General features: G+C 33.9%; 1 protein-coding gene across 1 annotated transcript in view; it reads right to left on the bottom strand.

The window, feature by feature from the left end:
• The window catches only part of LOC106471869 (atrial natriuretic peptide receptor 1-like), a gene marked incomplete at both ends in the record, with an annotated part of 69116 nt that overhangs the window by 37097 nt on the left and 18920 nt on the right, over positions 1–13099 (bottom strand). The window contains 2 exons of the mRNA XM_013932495.1: positions 879–970; positions 3705–3843. Of these exons, the coding sequence (XP_013787949.1) occupies positions 879–970; positions 3705–3843 (231 nt within the window). The remainder of the gene's footprint in view (positions 1–878; positions 971–3704; positions 3844–13099) is intronic.

Below are 13099 nucleotides of genomic sequence, written 5' to 3'. Positions count from 1 at the left end.
CAAACAATATAAAGTTTCTTTCTAGTCTGATATCTTATCGAGGGTTCACAATGAGCGAGTTAATTACGAGTTGATGTAGGTACGACTTTCCGGGAAGCTAGCTAGCTTTGTCCTTTGCCGCACGCGTTGAGTTTTCCACCGTTGAATTTACGTAATGTATTCATAAAAATACTAATGTCTGATGAAAATCCACTGAAGTTAAATGGTTTGTAATGTTCGAAATTTATAAAGATTCCTGGTCAAATATCTGAAGTTTTTCGATTGAGGAGCGTTATAACAATCACAGTTATAGCTTTCGAAGTTTATAGCACATTGATAATAGCAAACTACTAATGGACACTCTACTTGGCACGTCGCGTTGGTTATATTTGTAGCCGTGGGAAGGTTTTCTAGAAAATTCAGTCTTACGTAACAATAGTGAACTACATTTAAACGTTTACGTATGTACATATATCGTTGATTCTTATTCTTGAGAATCTTCTACAACTTTGAAGAATAGGCGGGAGTTTCGCAATACATATCTAAAACTATAAGCTAAGCATGTTTTTAAATATAAAATTAATCCAACCAAACATTGACAATAAAATAAATATATAACAACAAATTCGTTACAAGAGGTTATTGTTTACGTAGATGAGGGTACGGATAAGGATTTAAATTTTGGCAGTTAATGAATAATCTTCAGTTAAGCCAGCTTTATTTTCCTAACAGGGTGGTTGGCCTTTGGAAAGAGTTACTTTCAGATTGGAAGATGCAATTGATTTAAGAGAGTTTAAGGGAAAACTTGACAAATATTTCAATGAAAAGGACTGACTTTGAGTTTTTTAGTGAATGATCTCTGCAACATTAATACTGACTCTCAGGGAATAATGCCTCACCCTCATGATTCCAGTCTCAGGATCCAGGTCGCTAAGTGTATAGTCTGCCTGTCTGTCTCCGTTTGCACTGATGAAAATATCCCCTGTCATTCCTGTGGCGATAAGGAGAAATAAAAAAGATAAAAATAATTTTACAAAGGCGTTTCAGATAATCATTCCAGTCGTTTCGGAAGTTGGTCTAACTTTAACATTTGAAATCTTAACTTCTATAATTGAAATATGTTAGATAATTACATATAATGGCTTAAATTTTCATTATAATTTACTCGTTCAAAAACAGTTCTTTTCCCAACAGTTTCCGCTCTTTCGTAGATATTTATAAAGTTTTTACTTCAGAGCAAATTATTTTTTATTTCAAATTAACGTTGTCACTTTTATTTCATTAAGTCACCCATGGGCAGGTTTTTGTATCTATTTCTTTGCACTGAAGAAATTTAAAAAATCCTATAATGCATTAGTGTTAACATTCACAATCTATATTATACTTGTAACTTTATCATATTTAAGTATACAAAGGTTTGAAGTCACGTTCTTCAGTTCTTGAAGTTTAATTTGAAGTGATGGTGATACAAAATAAACACTTTCCCTGACTTTTAATTTTTCAAACTACAAAACCTTCTACGATTTTTGTGTTAAATACTTAGACGTTCATATGTAAAAATTCTGATAAGTACTTACTAGACATAATGTTTGTAGTGTAGTATGGTATTATCTACCTAAACAGCCCCAAACGCGATATTAAAAAAAAAAAAGAACCGGGTCACAAGCCCCTAGATTTATGCATGGTTGTCCCTAACTTAGAATTGCTAACTAGAGTGAGGGCAATCAGTCAAAAATATTCGCCGCCTACTCAACTAGATTAATGCATGGCTGTCCTTAATTTAGAACTGCTAACCAGGGTGAGAACAATTAATCAATAACGCCCACCGCCTACTCGGCTCTTCTAACTAAATAGTGAGATTGACTGCGACTTTTTGACAGCCCTATAACTCAACGTGCAGAGCGTATTCGCAAGCATATAGCGGGCTTGAACCTTGGATCTTTCGATCCACAGCTAATCACTACAATATGCGCGATCCTGGTTTTGAATTTCTATAAACGAAGGTAAAAGAGTTATGATATTTCACGAATTGTAATTGAGAATTAGTGTACATGAATGTAAAGAATTATATTAATAGCTAGAAGAAAAATAAACCATTGTCTAGAATTAGTTTAAATTAACTTGGTTTGCTAAATTCAATGTTCGAAAAAAAAAAGATGAAATTATGAAAATAACTAGCACTGCTTTCCTAGTTTCTTGTAAAATCATGATTGATTATTTTTATTTATTGATAGAATTTCATTATGATTCATCCTCTTTAATTTCCCCAGATACTCTGTTTCGTCTTTATTGTACCCCACACTAATTTGCTTAAAATAACAAAATTTGAGAAGTTGTAGATTTTCACCATAGAATATAAATGAACTGCATAATACATATTTCCAGTAATAAGAAGGTATAACACATTTCAACTACCCTTCCTTCTGCTTGTAGTGCCCCGCTGCTGCTATCAGAACTAAAAAGGTTTGCTAGATTGCAAAATACAAAGTCTTAGTTGAAACGTTATTTATATCAGTTTTTCGGATTACAATAAAGAAGGTAAAATCTTATGGTGTAAAGTGCTTTAACTGTTTAGTAACAATACACATATTATTATTAAATATCATGATCCACCAACTAGAATGTTCTACATACAAAGGATGTAAATACTTGTTTTCAAACATAAAGGTGATTGATTTAGTAAATAACTATTTTCAGGCATGGTGTATTATAGACTTGATTAAACAGTTATCTTAAAGCCTGAAAGTATAGTTGCACTAAGTAAATAATCATTTTAAACATGAAAGTTATAGTGGAACTGGGTAATCAATTGTCATAAAGCATGAAAGATATATTTAAAACGAGTAAATAACTACCTTAAGCACGAAAGTATAATTGAACTGAGAAAACGGTTGTCTTTATGCATAAAAGTATAGTTGAACGAAGTAAACAGTTTTATTTAGATATGAAATTATAGTTGCACAACGTAAACAGTTGTCGATGAAAGATGTTTAACAGTGTAAACATTTGTCTTCGATAATCTAGAGTGTTCAAAACCGTCTAAACAGTTGTGTTTGGTAATGGAGGATGTTTGAGCTGTGTAAACAGTTATCTTTAGAGATGGAGGATGTTTGAATTATGTAAACAGTTGTCTTTTATGATGGAGGATGTTTGAATTATGTAAACAGTTGTCTTTTATGATGGAGGATGTTTGAATTATGTAAACAGTTGTCTTTTATGATGGAGGATGTTTGAGCTGTGTAAACAGTTATCTTTAGTGATGGAGGATGTTTGAACAGTGTAGGCAGTTGTCTTCAGTAATGGAGGATGTTTTAACTGTGTATACAGATGTATTCGATGATGTAGGTGTCGAAATGTGTAAATAATTGTCTTCAGTAATGGAGATGTTTTAAATGTATAAAGAAATGATGTTTGAATTGTGTAAACAGTTGTCTTCAGTAATGGAAGATGTTTGAATTGTATAAACAGTTGTCTTCAGTGATAGAGGGTATTTGAACTATATAAACAGTTGTCTTCAATGATGGAAGGTGTCTAATCTGTGTAGAAAGTTGTCTTCATCGATGGAAGATGTTTGAACTGTGTAAACAGTTGTCTTCAGTGATGAGGTGTTTTGATAGTTGTATTCAATGATGTAGAATGACTAATCTATGTATAAAGGTGTATTGAAGAATGTAAATGTATAAAAACGTTGAGCAATCTAATCACTGAAAAAACAGTGACTCTACCACCGTAAAATGTGTTGTTCCATAATTTTTCCGCTAAGGTTCTCCCATCAAGTGGATCGCCTCCTTCTACAAGTGTTTTGTTTAAAATATATCCGTAGAGCAGGACACAATCATAAAATGCTCCAAGGATAGGGTCAACCTGTAGAGAGAAATGCGATAATCAAAATATAGAACAAAATTGGATAACCAAATGTATTTTCATACAAACACACTCCTTGATAATTTTTACAAGCGACTTTATTTATGCCCTAAAAGAAATCTCAGATTAGGAAAATTAAAATAATTTTATGTTAGGTTCCTTCTGTAATATCCAACATCTTATTTCGAAAATATTTTACTTGCCTTACAGAAAAGCATTGTAGAAGAACAGGTTAAAACAAAAAGAATTTAAAGTTCTCCGAAACTGTAAAGTTTTGTTGGAAAATTTGGTTTCCCATCACCAGAAGATTTTAATTCTCTACAAGATATTTTTGATGATTAAACGATATAAACGTAATTTTGAGCATAGAATGTTTGTTCTGCCCAGTGAAAGCCTCATAGAAAAGAAAAAGTTTAGACACAGTTATGACATTCACAAGCATCCGTGTCTTCATAAAATGTAATTTACATTTTTATACAATGTTATTTGCTCACAAAAATACTCTGTTCGAAACGAATTTTTCAAGATCTATGTTATGCCTCAATAGTAATGAGGAGGGGGGGGGGGGCTTTAGGGAAACTCACAAGTTATTCAGATGTAGAATTTTTTAGTAGTAAAACAACTTAGCTCAATCTAATTTATAGTATTAATTTGCAATTTTTGTGGTCGTTTTTTTGTTACTACTTTATTGGCTTCCCTGAAAGCGTATCTGTACTGCAGTGAAGCTTTTTGTTACTGCTCTTTTCTCGATTTCTTGCTACAAGAGGGTACTGAATTGACGGATATTAACCAAATTTGTTATGTAGGTTCACTAGTTCGTTCCGCAGTTACATGCGAAGTTTCACATTAAACAGCGAGGGTCCCTTAAAGAATTGATGACCATCGCAGAAGGTAAAAAACATTTTCTTTACTGATTTTACCAGGGAACTTCTTTCCTATTGATTCTCCTTTTCCTAGTTACACCATACGGTAACTTCTTTTCCAACAGTCTCATTAGTTACTAATATTAATGAAGATTGCCCATGGTTGCCACTTTCACCTTACTAGTGCAAGGAATGTCTATATCCTGTCAATAAAGTTGTGCTGGACTTGATAGAGAGGCTTCTCCTGCAAGCTTGTTAGCTTTACCCCCTGAATGGTTTGGTACATACATTTACGGTATTAACATACAATTGGGTTCCTTTGTACTATCTGGAGACCAACCAATCTGATTTTTATGCAGTAGTGCCTCTGAGCCATTTACAAATATTAAATTGGTGACACTGTCTACCTGCAGTTTGTTTATTTAGAAAAATGCAGTGGCTCAGTGATGTAATGCCTTGGCTTTACATTTCACGGCCTCAGGTTTGTTTGTAATCATTGTTGATGTTCTACAATGCTGTTGAGATTTGTTATGTGTAAAGGAGCTTTGATAGGGGTGGCTGAATTACATCCCATGACCAATCTTAAACATGTTTTTTATCTTTACAATCTTACCTAGCTGTATAGCACTAATACTATTCGTCAGTAGTGTATAATCCAGGATGGAGTGAATGAGACTTTGGAGCATAGGCAGCTGATATTCTTCAGTTATGTTTTCCGCTGCAACTTTTCAGTGCATTGATGCCTTTGGTAGCTCCCATTATTATAGTGTTAATATGGTTGGTGAAGTTTGGGTGTTTCGTTGTCTGTCACATGTTAAACCCAACCTCAGGTCCAGCTGGGCGAGTTAAACATTTAAGAAACATAATCGATTACCTATAAGCAGCGATTACATTGATTAGTGTTTCTGAATATTCCAAAAATCGATGAATCAAAATTTTGATTAAACTGATTGTCAAGAAATTAATAAGCTTTACAATTATTACTAGCTTCAATTATTCCAACTATCCAAGTAATCGAAATATTTCTAGTATGTTTTGTTGTTTTTAAGCACAAAAGTACGTGATGGACTATCTGTTCTCTGCCCAATTTTAGCTTTGTAAAAAGGCTGTTTTTATTTTTGTTTTTTTACTTCTAGTGTGATCAGTGTGAGGGGGTTCGTGATTCAAGGATCTTGTGTTCGATTCCCGTCGCTACCAAATGTATTCACCCTATCGTTGTTTATTGCAAAGCTTTTCAGGCTATTTGCCACTGTCACTAATTTTGAGCTGTTGACTAGAGGAAAGGCAACTGTCTGGCAGCGCCCGCCGCCAAATTGTAATTGTTTTTATCTTGAAGTGCTGGCTAGAGGGATGGAAACTGGCTGGCAGCACCCTCTACCAATTTTATTTTCTTGCTTGTATGTAACATGATTTGAGAAACACTTGCCAATCTATTAATCAAATGTAATCATTTGATGACACCGTTGATTGACCATTTAGAAAATAACACTAATTACTTCATTGTTCCTTGCAGAGCGATAGCAGTGATGATTTGCCCTTATCAGTACGTCTGTTGTTGAGTGTGTAAAGCATGGGTGTGACTTTGGCAGGACTGATGATCATTCTTGTATCATTGCACTATTTACTGCTTAAAGATAGTTGCATCTTGTTTTCGATTTCAGCTTCACTAGCGCTTCTAATGTAGTTCAGAAAATAGGACCAGCCAGAATCTATGGGGAATCTCTTCAAATTCTGCTTAACATTTTACCTCAAACTTACTGAAAGAATAATTCTTGTAAATCACCGTGGTTAAAGTTGGCAGTTAAATGAATTAAGCATAAAAGATGCCATCTCAATAAGGATCTAATAATATTGATATTAACATTGTGTCCTAATGTTTATATTGAGACAGTGGATATAAAGTTTCTTTTAACTCATTATTGCGCTAAATAAGGCTAAGTTTTATGTTATTTGTGAATTGGCCATTTATACACTCTAAAAAACAAATAAAACGACAATTCAAAATATGTTATCTTTGCAAAAATTATTAAATCTCACTCAAATATAAAACGAGAAACCACAATTTAAAATAGCTTACAACAGTGCCTAACTATGATGATTTGTAGATCTTTAGACGATGTATTTGAACGTCAAGGCGGGTAACATACTCGCCTGTTTACACACTGAAAACAATGGTTTACTTACGTCAAGATAAATCAAAAACTACTTCCAAAACAAAGCCGTCTTCATTACGAGTAATTGCCTTATTGCCCCCCAGTGACACAGCAGAATGTCTGCAAACTTACAACGCTAGAAACCGGGTTTCGATTCCCGTGATGGGCAGAGCACAGATAGTCTATTGTGTAGCTTTGTGCTTATCTTAATAATATACATTGCTTCATTAGTTGTTTTATAATAATGTACGCGTAGCTTTCAAATTATGTGCAAGTGTAAGCAGAAATGCAACTGTCATAGCAATGAACTCTGCAAATGCATTAATATGAACCCGGATATAGTTCACTTAAATTATAGTTTTTAAGGTCTATATAGTGCTTGATTATGTTAATGCTATTGAAATTGATGTAGTGTAGAAATGCGCAATACTTTTACTTCGTTTATCATTAACATACCTTTTTACATTTCCCATAGACTTGAGGTTTGGTCATAAAAAAGTTAGCAACTGACAACTAGTTGGGCTGTCAAGACTGGTTAAATTCATGGTGGGGATGTTGGAGAAGACTGGGAAGAATGGCGATCTTTGAGGCAAACCAGTGTCGATTGTGATCCAGTTTGAATGCTTCTCTCCATGCTTCATGAATCATTTTCTGGTAGATAGTGTAGCTATTAACATTTTACAATGATGAGTATATTGAGCCTTTTTTCAACAAAAATGAACATCTGGACTCCAATGTAGGTAAATTTCAGATCTATAACTACTGCCAAGATGTTCTGATTAACTTCAAAACCTTCCCATCTATCAGTTGCAAATTCATCGACATCGATCCAGGTTTCTCTTATACGTTGATAGCCAACTAATAATGGTAATAGTGGTAGTAGTTTAATTTAATATGCACGTCATCTAGCTACAGCCTTCTCTGGGATATTGGTAATGATATTTTGCAGGATGATGGTCTGATGGTCTTTAAGACAAGAGGTTTTCATGTGCACATCACACAACAAGGTTATTATTTCATACATTATGTCCCCTATGTTAGGTAGAACTTATACTCCAAGCATTTTTTGTTGATTCACCCAAGTTTAGCAATGTAATGTTCGTGGCTATACCGCAGAGAATAGATAGTAAATCTTTGCCATTAGTGTTTTCACCTATGTATCCTACAACTATATACATAGGAGATTATCAGACAGGTCAGGAAGAAACCTTCAATCTTCAGTATGATGAGCTATGTAATCTAATATGTACAAAATGGTGATTCCAATTTGTATGGATAACTTTGAAGAGATATCTAGATGGTTTGTAGTTTGCATCAGTGATTGTTCCACTGAAAAATGTTATAATGTTCACGGTAGGTGCTGCTGTCTTGACAAATTACAATGGTCATCTCAGCCTCTGAGTTATGTAGTATGAAGTTAAAGCGAAAGAGAATGAATTACTCAAGGTCTGATAGTTTCGTCTCTTGAAATAGTACGGTTTCATAACATTTAGATAGCTTCTCAAGGAAATATTTGCTTCTTCTGTTTCTCCTGTCGTTACAGTAACCTATCTTAATATGGGATTGGCGGAGTCTGGTGCACATTTTATGCATGCGCTATTTAACAGCTCAATTTTTAGTACTCAGTTCCATGTTTTTTCCTTCTCTTGTTGAACAGTCGAAGTATCTCGCTCAGTACGTCATCTCCATTACTCCCACATGGCGCCGTGTTTTAATGAATCGTTATTTATAGGCAATACATTAATTACACACTTTCAGAACTCCAATTCCTAGCCCTGTCCAACCTAACTAGGCAGATAAGTGATGGCGAACCAGTAGCCTACTGGATTGGGCTGTCATTATTGATGTGGGGGCACACTGACAAATATATTACAAAAATACCTTCCTACTGTAGAGAAGCCTCCCTTACGCCAATCAGCCCTGCTTACAACCAGTTAATCCCATATCCAGAGATTTATCCACCCTGATGTTGCATACAGCTAGGCACTGCAGGTGATTAACACTAAGACTGATTTTAACAATAGATTAGTACCTGCCTCAAACTAATGCCTGAACATACACTACAACTAAATAATCACACCAAAACAATAGCAATAATCCTGTACTTTACTTAAGTTAACTCACAGTAACTCTAGTGCAATCAAAACTAAGCACTGTATTATAATAAACACATAGTGACAATGTACTGCTCCTATGACATGAACATATGGTAACACTCACCGTGAGTAAGAAAACATAACACAAACTGGAACTGTACTGAAACTAAAACAAAATAACTTGTGCTAAAAATAGTTAGTAACTATAAAATGTACTTAAAACAAACACATGGCACATGTATTGTGCTTATTACTTAGCAGTTTGATATCATTGTAATCATGTAATAAATTAGAGATAGGAAATAAAAATAATTCATATACAACAGACATCTAGCCCCAGACAAAACACAGAGTCCCTTCCCTCCAACAATGGAGTACCATTCTAGCACATTGTCAGTGTACAGTCCAAGTAACATGATGTCATCCCTAATGGGCACTCAACCCGCAATCTGTAGATCATGAGATTGAAACCTGTCACAAAATGTGCTCACCCTTTTAGCCATATAGGCTCTATAATATGACAGCCAACCCCCAATATATTTAGTAAAACGTAGCCCAAGAATTGTTGGTGGGTGGTGTAGTGTAGCTTCTTCCCTCTACCAGTATATCACTTCAGACTTAGGTACAGATTTGAATTAAATTCAACAAACAAACAAAGCCAATGACTGAACCAATGACCACAGTAAGACAACCAGCTGGTAGCAACCACTTACTTGCTTATTCATTATTTGTATCTATTTCTTTTTATTTAATACGATAGTGTCTATTATTTAACTTATTTATTTATTATTTTATACATTTATTAACACAAAGAACTTAAAGTAAATAAGATTATTTAATACTATACTCCTACTATTACTGTTATACACTTGAGAAATTTGGGACGAGTCTTAGCATGGGCTCTCCTTCTCCAGTAATAACCAATGGAAATTTAAAAGTATGAAAAGCCTGAAAAATTGAAAATATGAAACCAAATTAATCTGACAAGTATATCATGAATTACCATCTCTGTAGATTTAAATGGCACATAAATAAGTAAAACACTTATTCCTAACATACTACATGTATGTTGTAAATTACGTACCCTAAGTTTAATATTGATAAGTTATAATAAATAATATAAATAAATGCAATATTATAACATCCCACTATTGTTAATTTCTGTAGGTGCTTACATTCGCGTAAAATCCTGAATGTAATGACAGCTAAATATTAGGCATGTATTTCAATCAAAATAACTTATACTTCTGAGCTTTAGACTGAGACAGAATTAAAAATAATCTAAAATTATAAGCCAAAATGGTAATATAGGGTTCAGAAGACTGGATTAGATATAGAATATGCCCAGGTAATTTTTTTAAAATAATCTTAATCTGCGGTTAAAACCTCCAAGTTAAGGCTTTGATAATGATCAGAAAGGACCTGCAAGGCCTAAGTAATCTTTCCCAAGTTTATTTCAACATTTGAATAATAAGAATATGGTTTCTACTTTTAGGCATAAGCAGCATTAATAAAGTATCTAAAGCTTCAAATGAAGATATAAAGCATAGTTGGATTAAAAATACCAATAAGAAATAAATAAAATAGTAATATATAGCAATAATATTATTAACAAAATACAAAACACAAATTTAATGGCCCAGTCCACAATGAACTGGTGAATTATTTAGTGCAAGGCCGGCTAAAAAACAAAATAAGATTAGCCACCTTGCGCGCTCGTCGCTAACAAAACATTCACAATAAAACTACTAGTACTAACCCTAAATCGCTTATCACAGCAACGAAATATGTCAACAAGTCCAACGACCTATTACTTTAAGCTTAAAATATTCAATCAAACTTGAGAGAGCTTTATCCTGCTTCGAATGAAGGTAATTTCATATATATAACAACAACATTGCAGTAGCAGACGATTTTCAGCAAGCAGGTTTGTTTTGAATTTCGCGCAAAGCTACATGAGAGCTATCTGCGCTAGACGTCCCAATCTGCGGGTCGCGAGATCGAATCCCTGTACCGTACATACTAGCCATTTCAGCCGTGGGATCGATATAATGTGACGGTCAATGTCACTGTTCGTTGACTGTAAGTTTTGTTGTCTAGTTTCCTTCCTTGTAATCTATCACTTCATAACTATAGACGACTAATTCAGATAGCTTTCGAGTAGCTTTGATAGAAAAGTCAGTAAACAAAAATAATCATAATTCGATCACAAACTTAGAAAACACTCGCTCAAAGTTTCCAAAAATAAACATATAATCAGAAATGCTTCTACTACCTAGAGGCTGGCTTTTATGTTTATATGTTCAATTTTTTATTTCATTTATCAACTGAAGTATTTTTGTATCGCAAAAATCATTATTTTATCCATTGTTTGTTTATTTTAAGTGCAAAGCTACACATTAGGCTATCTGTGGTCTGCCTAACATGTGTATCGAAATACAATTTGTATATTTTATTCAGTTTATTTTTTGAATTTCGCGTAAAGCTACACGAATGCTATCTGCGCTAGCCGTCCCTAATTTAACAAAGAAAGACTAGAGGGAAGGCAGCTAGTCATCACCACCGCACCGCCAACTCTTGTGCTACTCTTTTACCAACAAATAGTGGGATTGACCGTCAAATTATAACGCTCCCATGATTGAAAGGGCGAGCATGTTTGGTAGGACGGGAATTCGAACCCGCAACCCCCAGATTGTGAGACAAACGCTCTAATAAGCTGAGCACGCACACATATTGAAAAGTATTATGAGAATTTCAAAAAAAATGTTTTTTGAGGTTTCGGCTCTCATTTCAGAAAATAAACTTCAAAACTCACTATAAAATTTTTTGTTTAGACTTTTGAATTCGGCGTGGTGAATTTGAAAATAAAAATCTTCGTAAAGTCACGCTGAACGGAAATCCAAAATGGCGCCGACCAATGTGACCAAGAAGTCCTCGTCCTTAGTAATGCAAAGATTTAAAATAGCATACGCGTATATCTAAAGAACAAACTATGTAGCGCGCGTCGACTTCCTTCGTCATAAGTATATAACTATGTACATTCGACTAAGTTATCTAATACAGTGATTTTAAAAAACTGTAAAGAATATGTACATTATTAAGAATAATGTAGATATTACTCAGTAATTTAAATAACAAAAAAACATTTCAAGGGGTATATTTCTTTTGCCCCCCAATGGATAAGCGGTAAGTCTCAAGACTTGTAACGCTAAAAATATGGCTTGGGTGTCTATCGGTGGTGGGCACAGCATTTGTGTAGCTTTGCCCTTAACAACAAACAAACAAAACTTTCACTCGCCCTTCCACTTCCAGCAACTTCAGCGCCCTCTTAGGTCGTTTGAGGAGTTTACTTGATATTCACCCCCTCAACTGATCTTTCATTGGTAAAAAATTAAACTAAACTTTTAAATTTTCTTTCTAACAAAATAGTTATTTAAAAAACAGTTGTACTTCTCTTAACGGTATTCCATAAAGGGAAAATTAAAGCCTTTACAACTCATTTAGCTTTTTGTTCGACTTGATTACTTTTCGCCACACGATTTGTATTATTTTAAAGTAACGCTCTGGTAACGAATTGGTTAAATAAGAATGAACTAATTACAGTAATTTCTAATAGTGAATTGAATACATACAACATGGACTAATTCCTCCATATTCACTAATGTTTAACACTGTTTTTAATTTTCTTATCATAGAACTTCATTTGTGTCAAGGAAATCTTAAAGAGAAGCCTAATTATCTACGTTTAAACTTTTATCAAAGTCCTTAAAAGCTTTGACTTGCTAATTTTGGAACTTACTTGCACCAAATATTATCTAAATCTCTCAAAATATTGTAATACACATCCTAAAGAAGAAGATTGAACTACATCACTGATTAATAACTGTTTGTGACTCAGTTGTAACTAGCATCTATAATTTCGCGATCTTCGTTGCTTTATTTGTTTTGTTTATTGATTTCTTCTGCTTTTATCTGATTCTATCAAAATATGAAGATAGCTTAAAATGCTATAAACTGATTTTATCAACATCTAAACTACCAATGGTATTTCATTCACCGTATAAATGCATCGTTTCAGATCATTTAGCCGTATTAGTAAATACACTGAGTGGTCACAAGTAAATAGACACCTAATTTTTCGTCA

Source organism: Limulus polyphemus, unplaced genomic scaffold (assembly GCF_000517525.1).
Source record: "Limulus polyphemus unplaced genomic scaffold, Limulus_polyphemus-2.1.2 Scaffold4926, whole genome shotgun sequence".
Taxonomy (NCBI): domain Eukaryota; kingdom Metazoa; phylum Arthropoda; class Merostomata; order Xiphosura; family Limulidae; genus Limulus; species Limulus polyphemus.
This window is presented reverse-complemented; position numbering and strand designations above follow the sequence as displayed.